Source organism: Panthera uncia, assembly GCF_023721935.1.
Source record: "Panthera uncia isolate 11264 chromosome B3 unlocalized genomic scaffold, Puncia_PCG_1.0 HiC_scaffold_1, whole genome shotgun sequence".
NCBI lineage: Eukaryota > Metazoa > Chordata > Mammalia > Carnivora > Felidae > Panthera > Panthera uncia.
The window spans coordinates 107,398,925-107,412,124 of record NW_026057582.1 but is presented as its reverse complement, the minus strand read 5'-3'; the positions used below and the strand labels follow the sequence as shown (position 1 = coordinate 107,412,124).

General features: G+C 55.1%; 1 protein-coding gene across 1 annotated transcript in view; it reads left to right on the top strand.

Moving 5' to 3' along the window:
* The window catches only part of ITGA11 (integrin subunit alpha 11), a 123,756-nt gene that overhangs the window by 89,694 nt on the left and 20,862 nt on the right, over window positions 1-13,200 (top strand). Inside the window, exons 12-17 of the mRNA XM_049613806.1 lie at window positions 1,991-2,139; window positions 6,124-6,264; window positions 6,504-6,707; window positions 7,446-7,576; window positions 11,013-11,179; window positions 12,399-12,541. Coding sequence (XP_049469763.1) covers window positions 1,991-2,139; window positions 6,124-6,264; window positions 6,504-6,707; window positions 7,446-7,576; window positions 11,013-11,179; window positions 12,399-12,541 — 935 coding nt within the window. The remainder of the gene's footprint in view (window positions 1-1,990; window positions 2,140-6,123; window positions 6,265-6,503; window positions 6,708-7,445; window positions 7,577-11,012; window positions 11,180-12,398; window positions 12,542-13,200) is intronic.

Here is a 13,200-nt window from a genome sequence, read left to right as displayed (position 1 = left end):
TGGGTGGTCGTGGACCAGTGGCCGGCACACTCCGGCCCCCACTGTGCATGTTCTGGGGCTGACACCGGGTCTCTGAGGCAGCAAAAGACTGAATAGACCAAGAAGGTTCAAGCAAAGGGGGGAGGTGTGGAAAGTGCTAGGCGGGGTCAGGACACAGGAAGGTAGACCAGGATGGAACAGAGGGGTGGAGCAGGAGGGGGAAGGGGAAGGCAGGTTGGCACAGTTTGTAGCAGGAAGCCTCGAACGCCAGGTTAAGGAGTTGGAGCCTTTTCGTGTTGGTAGTAGGGAGATAGTGAAGGTATCTGAGTGAGGGGCAGCGGGATGAATCCACCTCTTCCTGGCCCAGCATAACTGTCTTCCTCCTCCCAGGGGGCCCTAGTGGGGTAGAACCAGACCAAAAAACCCTCATGAGGCCCAACTATCTTGCCTTACCCACTGTCACAGCCCTTCTTCCTTCCTCCTCCCTCTGGGGCTCATCCATGAGGGCAGGGTCTGGGGTCTCTGGAAGATTCCTTCCTACATGCCCCAAGGGAGAGGGGAGGTTTGGAGGAAGGAGACTGGGAGACCAGGCTCTCCGCCTCCCTGCAAGGAAACTATATAGATTTCTGTCATCTTGTCAGGCCTTCTGGGAGGCCGGTCCAGCTTTCAGGATGGCCCTGCCTGCTGGCCAAAGAACCACATGGAAATGTAAGCTACAGCCAGCAGACTGTGGGAAGCAGGAAGTTCTCAATGCTGCTTGTTGCTTTGAGAGGCCCACGCCTGCCCCTAGAACATTCGGCCCCCAAGCCCTTCCCATGACTGCTGTGTCTCCTTCTGAGGAAGCCCAAAGCCCAGGGCTAATTGGGAACATTTTCAGCTGCACCACTGAGGGCTCAGAAGACACCTCGGCCCCACTCTGCAAGGCTGATCCCACCCTACCCTCATATATTTATGGCTGTGTTAATACACAGCCAACACAGCCTATGCAACACTCTGGCTTCACTGACCTTTCGAGCCCCATTTCCCAGAATACACCTTTAAGAGTCAAAAATACCGTGTCTGGAACCAGAGTAGCTCGCCCTACTGCACCTGTTCTCCCAGCCACTGAATCAACCCGTCTACACATCCTGCAGCCGCCACACAAGCAACCAGCGGAACCATAGTGGTTGTGTTACCCACATATGCCCACGCACGTGCACACATGGCAGAAAGAGACATCCGTTTACCAGGAAGTAGCCCAGAACTGCTGACGAGGCATCTAAAAACCGGGATCCACTCTCAACCATCTGGCAGAAAGTGGGGCTCTAGGCTTTGCGTGCGTCCCCCGTGCTGGGTAGTGATAGGGCAAAGCCATCCTGAGGACACGGATTGGTGGCCTTTCCCAAAGAGCCCCTGGTTTCCATTTCTTCCTCTTTTACGTGGTGTATGTGTGGGACCGAGAGGAGGGGGCTCCAGCCTTTGAGGCTGCAAAGCTCCGGGGCCACAAGAGTCCCTGGGACCCCACACCGATGCCCAGTGGAGCGGCTTCTCCCACCTGGACAGCCAGTGCTGTAGTTCTCCAGACCACCCAGCAGCAGGCTGCAGTAGCGAGGACACTGGCGGGTCCCTGAGAGAGACAGTTGGTGGAGATTGCAAATCAAAGCCTGCCCCATACGAGATGAAGCGCGGCCAGGGCTCATCACCTCCCTCCTCCCTGCTCTCTCTCACACGTCTCGGGGACGCGGGTGAAGGGGCCGGGGGCACATGCACATTCCAGGTCAGCAGTGCCTTTTCATAGCCCCACCTGGCTTCCTTGGCTTCCTCCAGCAGGGGGTGGGGCGCATGAGTTCTCCCCACCCTCCCTACCCCCCTCCTGAGCCCTGCCTCTTCCAGGCCTCCCCAGTTGTTCCTAGGAAATACCACCCCTCTGCTTCACATCTGCTCAGCCTGCCCTGCATGCACTCCCTCAGCTGGCCCTTCAGGCGCAGCCGAGGAGCTGGGGCAGAGACCAGCCTGTTTCCTCCCGTGGCAGGGTACACAGTCACGTCGGTCGTGTCCTCCAGGCAGGGGCGGGTGTACGTGGCAGGAGCACCCCGGTTCAACCACACGGGCAAAGCCATCCTGTTCACCATGCACAACAACCGGACTCTCACCATCCACCAGGCCCTGCGGGGTGAACAGGTAACGGAGGGGGAGGCTGGGGGCAGGGGCCGGGCGGGAGGGCATGTGGGCAAGGCTGGGCTGGCGGGGGCTCTGCTCTTCCTTCGCAGACATCCTTCCCGGTTGGGGGTCACACACCTCCTTCACACCAGCCTTGGAGCTGGACTGTCTCATCCCCAGAAAGCCAGGCCGTGGTCCCTGCGACAGCAAGAACCCGGGAGAATCTGTTTGCCTCTTGTCTCTGGTGCCAGACCTCTGCCCCTGGCTGCCAGCTTCTCTCTGTTCACATCCAGAGTTCAGGGTTAGAGGCAGCACCTAGGCCCCCAGCTCGGGCTGCCAGGGCCCCTAGGCATCCCAGGGGGGATGGTCACGTTCCTCACGCCCACCTTCATGCTGCCAGAAGCGGAAGCAGCTGCAAACGCACCCACAGCGAGGCCCCGTGGGTCCACCAGGACGCCAGCTCTTTCCTGTTCCTGGAATGGGAACAGTGCAGAGTGGTACAGCCCCTGCCCTGCCTGGGCCGCGTGGGAACCAGACTGTGTCGCTAAGAGTCTCGTGTTGGGTGGTCACGAATGCCAACTGAAAAGCTACAAGAGTCACAGGTAGTGAAAGATCGGGAAACAGGGTTCTTCTGATCCAAGCCATGCCAACAGCCGAGGGGACCTGTGGTCCTGAGACGCCACATCCCTTTTCCAAGGTTACATGGTGGATTCGAGGCTGGGTCGGGTTGAGAATCCAGGACTTTCTGCATGATACTGCCTCCTGACCCCTGACAACCCCAAACCCGCCCCCCCACCCCCACCTGGCCACACTCAGCATCCACGGCACCCTGGGCCTGGGCTGGGCCTTAGCCAGGCCCTTCCCATCATTCCCAGCTCACCTTCGGCTCTGCGGAGCCCAGGAACAGCCCTGCCCCCTGCCCTTGGCCTGTCACCATGAGGACAGGCTCCTCCCTGGGTCTAACCAAAGTCCCTCCAGGTGCAGGAAGCCATCATTCTCTTTCCCCTTCCCGTCTCAAGGGCACTGGCAGACCTGGGGCACTGCTCTGTCCCCCAGCCTCCAGCCTGCCTGCCCACACTCTGCCCAGGGCTGGCTCTTCGGGAATCCAAGGCTAGACCTTGAGAGCTGGAGGGAATTTGCTGATGAATTTATGACATTTTTACTGCCTGGTTCCACCTCCAACATCCGAACGAGAAACCGCAGTGCTGAAGGCAGCTAAATTAAGTGGATTCCAAATCACCGTGACCCACATAGCTGAGGCCACATATTTAGACAAATGCCTCCCCCCACTCCTCCCTTATTTGCTCTCTGTCTGCCTCTTAATTATTTTAGGTAGGGATAGCTCTTCCCTCCCCCCCCGTGTTTAGAATTTCCCTTTTCCCCTCTTCCGTATTTTCTATCTTTCTCCTCAGTTAAAAGCTTTTAATGCCGGACGATGGATTTCTCCTGAAAGCACCCTACGCCAGGAGGCGGCTGGGGGAGGGAGTATCACAGGCTCGGGTGTCAGACCGGAGTTTCAACCCAGTTTGGCTGTAGCCAGCCATCTGACCTTGGGCAAGTGACTCAAATTCACTGAGCTTCAGTTTGTTCCCTGTGAAATGAGGACAGTGATCTCTCCTAAGGTAGCATGAGGCTCATACGAGCTAACCTGAGGCTGTAAAGCGTGTCACACAGGCCTGTCCCTGGGAGGGACTCCTTCGTCCTTCCTAAGTGACCCGCTGGTCCAATAAACATTTATTATATTTGATATGTTATTGTCTATGCCCAGGCCTGGAGGAGACACAGCAGGGACAGGGTGCCCACTCTTGGGTGGGGGCGGGGGTGGAGAACAGGTGCTAGTGTGGGGCTGGGGGTGATTGCAGAGGGGCACCCCTTGCAGGCAGTGGAAAGGGAAATGGCAGGGCAGGCCAGGGCCAGCTTCTAACAGGAAGTGACCTGAGGCTGGTGACATTGTCCGGAAGGGAGAAGGGGAGAGCGGGGCAGACAAGAGAAAAGTATGTGCAGAGGGAAGCCTGGAACCCAGCCAGGGCCCGGGGCTTTGGGAGAAATCACTGGGAATGTCAGGAGCGAGTGTGGGAACTTGGAGGTGCAGGGCGGGGAGGGGGTGTAGGCAGAGGCCAGGGAGGGAGGGAGGCAGGTCCAAGAGGGTCACACTGAAGAACTTGGACTTCCCCCTGCACCCCTCCAAAAGCAAAGGAGTGGTGTGGTCATCTGCTAGAAGCCACTCTGGCTGCCCGCAGGGGTGAACTGGAGGGTGAGGCAGGGGGTCCTTCGGCAGAGGTGCCTCTCCTGGGGGAAGAAACCGCAGAGGAGGGAAGGAGACGGACTCAGGACGTGTTTGGCGCACTCCAGGCAGGGCTTGCTGGGAACCTGCGGGTGGGAGAGGTGGCGGTGGAGCCAGGGAGGACCCTCAGCTTTCTGACTTGAATAGGTGAGTGGCCCCCTCGTTGAAGTGGGGGGGGGGCACGGCCCCCAAGGTGGGAGAGGAACACAGAGTGCTCAAATGCTAAAAAGAAAACATAATCTCCCGTCCAAGGTGCTATTCCCAGGATATTTGTAACATTAAAAATCGAAACGAGCCTCGGGGCGCCTGGTTGGCTCAGTGGGTTCAGTGCCCACCTCTTGGTTTCGGCTCAGGTCGTGATCTCCATGGTTCCTGGGATCCAAAGCGTCCAGCTTTGCGCTCATAGCCCAGAGCCTGCTTGGGATTCTCTCTCTCTCTCTCTCTCTCTTTCTCTCTCTCTTTCTCTCTCTCTTTCTCTCTCTCTTTCTCTCTCTCTCTCTCTCTCTCTCCTTCTCTCTCTCTCTCTCTCTCTTTTCCCCTCCCCTGCTCTCTCTCTCTCTCAAAATATAAACTAAAAAAAAAAAAAATTGAAATGAGCCACGTGTCCAACAAGAGGATTGATTATACACGTGGCACATGCGTAATTTGGAATCTTATAAATGATCATGTTGTAGGAAAAAATATAACACGTCACGGAGAAAGTGCTCATGACCCATTGCTGTATTCAAAAATCATATATAAGCTCTATATATAGTATGATCCAAGACTGTGAAAATAAAGTCATACACACACACACACACACACACACACACACACACAAACAAGCCACACACTCTAGACAAAACAGACTCGGTGAAAATACACTAAAACCTTATAACATGGGACGTATAGTTGGATGTTTGGACAACGGGTCACTTTTATTTTCTTCTTCATACCTTTTTCTAATTTTGCTCATTTTTTGCCATGATATGTGCTGCTTACAAACAGAATAAATGGCAATCCATAAAATTCACTAATGGGAAGAAAGAAGAGGTGGAGGGGGTGGGATGACAGAGGGAGACAAGAGGTTTGGGCGCCTGGGTGGCTAAGTTAGTTATGTGTCAGGCTCTTGATTTCGGCTCAGGTCATGATCTCAGTTCGCGGGATGGAGTCCCGAGTCCGGCTCTGTGCTGATACTGTGGAGCCTGCTTGGGATTCTCTCTCTCTGTCTCTCTCTCTCTCTGCCCCTCCACACTCTCTCTCTCTCTCTCTCTCAAAATAAACTTAAAAAAAAAAAAAAAAAAAGGAGGAGAGACGCCTGGGTGGCTCAGACAGTTAAGCATCTGACTCTTGATTTCGACTCAGGTCATGATCTCTCCGTTCATGAAATTGAGCCCCAAGTGGGGCTCAGTGCCAACAGCTTGAAGCCTGCTTGGGATTCTCTCTCTCCCTCTCTCTCTCTCTCTGCCCCTCCCCTGCTCATTCTCTCCCTCTCTCTCTCTCTCTCTCTCTCTCTCTCTCTCTATCTCTCAAAATAAATAAATAAACATTTAAAAAAAAAAAGGGAGGAAAGAGGGAAAGATGGGACCAAGTGAAAATAGGTGAGTCCACTCCACGGGAGGGGAGAGGGGGGTGAGAAGGGGAGGACCCTTTGTCTTTGTTCACCCAAGTTCCGAGTGGAAGGGCGTCCTCGGCTCCCTGTGCAGCCCAGCGCACTGCCCTCTCCCACCCCTGTGCTGCAGATAGGCTCCTACTACGGGAGCGAGATCACCTCTGTGGACATCGACGGCGACGGGGTGACTGATGTCCTGCTGGTGGGCGCCCCCATGTACTTCAGCGAGGGCCGAGAGCGGGGCCGGGTGTACGTCTACACTCTGAGACAGGTACTACTGCGGCGGGCGGGGGGGGGGGGGGGGGGCGGAGCCCTCTGAGGCACCTGGCCCCGCCCTGCCTTCACTGGGTGCACCCCCAGAGGCCAGTGCCCACCCGCTGAGCCAGGCCGGGGAGAGCAGGAATTCTGGGGAACATGGGCTGGAGACAAGGTGCTGCAGGCCAGAGGGGACCATGACCCTGAGGGTCCTTGCCACATCCCCCGAGCCTTTTTCCACCCCTGGTTTCGCAGAACCGGTTTGTTTATGACGGAACACTGAAGGATTCCCACGGCTACCAGAATGCCCGATTCGGGTCCTCCATAGCCTCGGTTCGGGACCTCAATCAGGATTCCTACAACGACGTGGTGGTGGGAGCCCCTCTGGAGGACAACCACGGAGGAGCCGTCTACATCTTCCACGGCTTCCGAGCCAGCCTCCTAAAGACGCCGAAGCAGGTGCCGCTCCCCGTCCACAGCTGGAGCTGGACCAGGAGTCCTGGCCGCTCCTGTTGGAGCATCTGGTTCCGGAGCCTCTTCTGTGCCCTCCTGCAGGAAAGGACCCCAGTCTGGCCTATAGCTCTAGTTGCCTCAAGTCGGGATTTTGAAACGGGTGCATTTGTCTTCTGGACCTTCCCATCACCCCTGCGGGCACCCTCTCCCTGCGTAGCTTTATCTCCCCCTGCAACAACAAAACCCCAGGGACCCTAACCTCACTCCCCCCCCCCCCCCCCACACACACACACACACGCAGGCAGTTGACAGAGAGTGGAGAATTCCCACGTGGGCTTGCTCTTCTCTGGAAATGCCACATGCTGGAAACCTTGCCCGCCTCAAGAGGGACCCATCTCGGGTCCCATGCCCTCAGGGTCCTCACTTTTGCCTACGTATTTTCTTAGTAAGGTAGTCTAACACACCATGGTCAAGGAGGCCGCTGGGTTACCTGCCAGGGAACATGTATTTACAGTTAATGGGGAACCCTTTTAAGACTCGAGATCTTAATCCAAAAGAATGACTTGACGTTAGGTGCCATGACAGACCAGGAGCGGGGTCTGTTTGGGCTTTGGGCCGGAAGCTTCCTGATGGTTCCAAAGGGGCTCTCTCCAATGCTCCCGATTGTAGTTTCCCCGAAGGTTGTCCTGTCCTGCCCTGTGTGAACAGTGCCCATGCCTGGCTTTCTCTTCCTACTTCCTGCAGAGAATTGCCGCCTCCGACTTGGTTCCCGGCCTCCAGTATTTTGGCTGCAGCATCCACGGACAACTGGACCTCAACGAGGATGGGCTGGTGGACCTGGCGGTGGGCGCCCTTGGCAATGCTGTGATTTTGTGGTGGGTTCGCTGAGGGTCAGGATGAACACTGGGGTTTGGCGGGGGGTGAGGGGGAAGGGGCCTGTTGTTTTTATTTATTTCAGAGAGAGAGAGAGCAGGGAAGAAGGGCAGAGAGAGAGAGAGAGAGGGAGAGAGAGAACCTGAAGCGGGATCCACACTCAGTGCAGAGCCATCTTCCCACGACCCTGAGATCAGGGCCCCACCAAGAGTCAGATGCTGAACCGGCTGAGCCACCCAGGCGCCCAGACAGCGGGTTTTAAAAATATTCTTCAGGACCTTTGTCCCTTTGTCTTCAATCATTGTCAGCCAAACTCACCCTCTTAATCCTCATGTTCTTAATCCTCTCGTGATTACAAATTTCCTTTCTGTGGAATCACTGTAAGCTGTCTTGAAGTCCAAATCCCTCTTCCCACAGAGTTCTAAGATTATAGTGTCCAAAAGCCCCTCTTAGAATTTGTCCGAAAAGTTCTGGCTGTTTGGGCACTTCTTCCACTTCAGCTTTTCAAGCTACTTAAAGGACAGGCTGAGGATATTCTTATCAGCTGGAAGGATCTCCCTTCTCCCCTAGTGTGAAAGAACCTTTACATAATACAGATTTCTTTCCTCCAAACCCCTTGGGACTTCTTCTTTCCTTTTTGAGGGTCTCATTTCTGCACCAGTGCATCAGATATTTGCCACCCATCTGCACTCAGGACCTTTCTTTCTTTCTTTCTTTCTTTCTTTCTTTCTTTCTTTCTTTCTTTCTTTTTTCAGGGCCTCTCTTTAGCAATGGTCTACAGCTTTTAAAAAAAAAAAAAAGGAGCTTTCTAAAACTCCATATATTTTGCCATGTGATGTGTTGGCAATTTTTGAGCCAGAAAAGGCTTAATTTTTCATGTATGTTGATGAGCTATTTTTCATTATAAATCCAATAACTTAAAGAAAAATTATAAAATAAAGAAAGAACTCACTCAGGGCTTCATCCACTTCACATTACCGCTGTTAGCATTTTGGCATATTTCCAACCCATCTTTTTCCACCTGCGTGTAATTTTATACGAACACAGACCCATTTTTCATACAACTTAAAAAAGGCATGAAACAGAGGTATCCTAACGACTCCCCGGGGAGAATAAAGGAGTGGACACACTCTCAGTCGCCAAGAATATTATGGCCCGGTTGGGAGATGTCTTAGCCTGGGTTCCCTAGAAAACAGAGCCCCAGACTAGAGGTCATGCTAATGCTTTGGGAAGGGCCTCATCCCAGAGGCAGAGGTGACGGTCAAGGATGCTGAAGCAGAAAAGGGGAGCAGGTGCGAGTGGGGCCTCACTTGCTCACCGGATCTCCAGCGAGGTGGGACACATCTCTGCTTCTTGCAACAGACCATTGTAGGGGAGGAGGGAGAGCAGTGTATCTGGGGGATCCTCGTATCCCCCCATCCTCCATGGCCAGAGCATTCACTGCCCCACACCTCTAGGCCATCTAAAGGCAGTGCTGGGGGTGCCGTGCACCGGGGCCACGGCCTCTCTCTGCAGGTCCCCTTCGCATATTGGGGCTCGTGGATCTCTGGGGGTGACAGCAAGAGCGGCTTGGGCGGTAAAGGTTCAGTGTATTGGTTCCGGGTGAGCAAGACCCAGGGTAGGCAGTAGACATGGCCTAGCAGGTCAGTAAACCAAGTCCTTTGCAGGAAACAAGACACATGCACACACACCCCAAGAGAATCAGTCTACAGAAAGGACCCATGCAAGCTCCAACTTTTGAGGTCTAAACCTAAGTGCTACCTCAGCAGTGGTACAATTGTGGGTCCGGGCCTTCTGGGAAGACTCTGGGATCCAACCCCGTGGATCTCAAACTGCCCCGTTAGGATCGACTGGGAGCTTCTCTCTCTCTCTCTCTCTCTCTCTCTCTCTCTCTCTCTCTCTCTCTCTCTTTTTAATTCGCATATAGGCGACACACACATTATGTTAGTTTCAGGTGTGCGACATAGTGACTCGACAAGTTTATACATTATGCTGTGCTCACCACAAGTACAGCCTGTCACCGTACCTATTGTAATATCATTGACTGTATTCTTTATGTGGCGCCTTTCACCCCCATGACGTACACATTCCGCAACCAGTAGCCTGTACCGCCCTCTCCCCTTCCCCCCTTCTGCCCAACTCCCCCTCCCCTCTGACAACCTTCAGTTTGTTCTCTGTATTTATAGGTCTAGTGCTGCTCTTTGTTGGTCTATTCGTTTGTTTCACTTTTTAGATTCCACACATAAGTGAAGGCACACGGTGTTTGTCTTCGCCTGACTTATTTCCCTTCACATCATGCCCTCTAGACCCAACCGTGTTGTCACAAACCGGGAGTTTTTCAAACTCTCACAGGCCGGGCTCTACCCAGACCACGTAAAGCAGAACGTCTAGGGAAGGGGCCCAGGCAAGCGGTAAACTTTCAAGATTCCCCAGGTATCTGTTTCCAACGGGCAGCCAAGTTTGGGAACCGCTAACGTAAGCTATTGTGTTTACACAGCACTCTACACTTTACACAAAGGGCCCCTCTCACTTACCTCCTTTGGCTCTCACATCCCCCTCAGAGAGATCATGTGACCTGCCCGAGGTCCATGAGGAACCGTGGAGCCAAGACCCAAACCCCCCTCTCCACGGCACAGCGCAGGAGAGGCACAATTCCTTAGGCTAAGAGCGGGGCATTAGCACAGAATATCACGCTACACTTCCTCCTTGTTATAGAAACGCGTGCTTTGGAGAGGTGGTGTACTTCTTCTCTGATTATGTTTTCCTTAGACCAATACGAGAATACATTTGCATTTCCATGCCTGCTTGGATAGGGTCGTGTCGGGTGGATCGATGGGGAATCTCTCCAACAGCAAATGGTTCTCCACTCTGGCCACACATTGCCACCACCTGGAAGCGTTAACACCTTGCTCTTCAGAGCTTGGGCCTGGGCCAACAGCAACAGCTTCAGCCGAGGGCTTACTGGAAATACAGAATTGGTCCCCACTTATTGGGTGAGGATCTGCATTTTAAAGATCCCCCAGAGATGTGCGAGCATATTAAAATTCGAGAGGCACTGCTTTCAGACAGGTCGATGCCAATCCTGATTTGATTTGATCTGGAGGACAAACTGGGCATCAGGGTTTTTTACAACTCTCCAGATTATTCCAATGGCTGTCCAGGGATGGGATGAGGAGGCAGGAGGCAGTCAGTGTGATCTGCAGCAAATACAGCCCCTGGGAAATGTTGAAGGGCTGCCTCCAGGGGCTATGGGGCTGCCCTCCACCCACCTGTCCCTGTTTTGCCCAAAACCTTAACTTCCGGGGCCCCTCTCCGTCCTCCTCCAAGATTTTCCAGATCCCATTTCCATCCGCTTCCCACCGCCTCCGTCCCCCGCTCTGCTGGGCCCCCGCAGCAGCCACACGCCCCACCCTCCAGCTACTCCTTCTTCTGCTCCAGGTCCCGTCCTGTGGTTCAGATCAACGCCAGCCTCCACTTTGAGCCGTCCAAGATCAACATCTTCCACAGGGATTGCAAACGCAGCGGCAGGGACGCCACCTGCCTGGCCGCCTTCCTCTGCTTCACGCCCGTGTTCCTGGCACCCCATTTCAAAACGGACACAGTTGGTAAACCAGGCCTCTCCCCGTTCCCCCCAGCCCCTATCTCCACCCCCCCCCCCCCCCACCCCCCACCTTTCATAGACTTTGGGACTGCTCTGTTTCAAAACCAGGGCTTTCACTGCAATAGGTTTTAAGGGCCAGGTCACAACTCGAGCCACCTTGATGACTGCATTTGATGATCTAATTCCAAGAAGCAAGGGGATGGCAGTGAGCAGCAGTGACCAGCAAGGGAGGGGCCAGAGGAAGAAGGAAAGAGTTGGGATGCAAAGTTGGGACGAGAACAGGGAACTGGGACAGCCAGGATGCAGAGGAAGAGTCAGACCCAGGAGGGGAAGCAGGAAATGAGAGGGTCAGACAGATGAAACCCCCAGTGGGAGTGGTCACTGCTCAGAGTGGGTGTTGGTCTAGGGCAGGGCAGTTTCCCTCTGAGCCAGGCGCCTACTCACGGCAGCCCTGGCCCAGGCGGCCCCAGGAAGTGACAGCTGCAGGTTCTGGGACCAGACTGCAGGAAACCGGGATTTCTGAAAGCTTCTCAGCCAGGGAGCAGGGCTCACCAGAAGGATGGGGGGTGGGGGGGGTGGGGGAGAGGTAAAGGCGAGCCTGGGTGGCTGTGCGCTTCTTTCAACTTCTATTTATAAAAAGAGGAAGGTGCAAGAATCGGTGCACCCAGAGGGCTGGCTGGGGTACAGGGGACGAGATGAGGCTTTTCCTGGATTTGGCAAAAGATCAGCCCAGTTACAGGGAAGGAGGCTGCAGGCCTTCAACCCCAGAGCAGTGTCTTAGGTTGGAGCAGCTAGTGGGAAGGGCTCGCGGGGTGGGAACTGCGGCCTGTGGAGGCTCTGACCCACACCTGACGGGACCTGGGAAGGTGAAGGGAGAGGCGGGGACGTCCGGCGCTCCAGGAGGGGCTCAGACGAGGGCATCGCCCTGGCCGCTTGTTCTGTCTCCTCTTCCACCACGTTGATTTCTCCTACATCTCTGTCTCTTTCTCTTTCCCTTCATTGCCAGCCCCATCTGCCCCTCCTTTTTCTCCTTTCTCACTCTCTGCACCGGAGTTTCCCACCCACACTAGGGCCTGGTGAGAAGAGAAGAGCAGCTCTTCCCCGGCCAGCCTGGAGGGCTTCCTGGAGGAGGCTGGCTTTCAGGAGGCTCTCTTAAAAGACAGGCAGAGCCTTGAGTGGAAATGTGGCTCCGCCTTCACGGTCTTGCCCTCTCCCTCCTCCAGGCATCAGATACAACGCCACCATGGATGAGAGGCGGTACACGCCGCGGGCCCACCTGGATGAGGGCGGGGACCGATACACCAACCGAGCTGTCCTGCTCTCCTCCAGCCAGCAGCACTGTGAGCGGATCAACTTCCATGTCCTGGTGAGCCTGACGCCCAGTAGCCCCACCAGCAGAGACCAAGGTCAAACAGGGAGGGGACACAGCTGGACGAGGTGCTGCCATGGGAGAGGCAGAGAGCTCAGCTGGGGCCTCAGGAGGCCCAGCTGGGGTACACTGTCCCAGACCTTGCCCGCCCCCCATATTCATGCCCTACTGGGACACACTTTCTACCACTTCTGGTACCCACCTCCAAAATCCCTTCTTCCCCAGCCCTGTGATGTCTGCCGTTTCCTTAGCAGGGGGTGAAATCTGGGCTCGGTGAGGGCTCACAGAGGGTGCGGGGGCCATGGCCGGAGGGAATGGAAGCAGGCATTGGCTAAAGATGAGGACCAGGTAGGACAGGCTCATAGCGGGGACGAGCAGGGAGGAGGAGGCGAGAGCAGCCAGCCTGGCAGAGAGGGGGAACCAGCAGTGGCCTGGTGCCTGATTTCACGGATGAGGAGGAGGATAGGAAGTCTGCCTCATCCAGAAACTCCAAACGCCCAGGCCACTGCTCCAGCCTTAAGATGCAAGCAGGGGGCACTAAGAGCCCACCCGACCCCCGTGGTTCAAAGGCCAGAAGTCGGAAAAGTGAGCGGATATGGGAGGTCCTTGCGTCCGTTAATATGTGGCCCCCCCTCTGAGGTGTTTGTTGTCCTGGT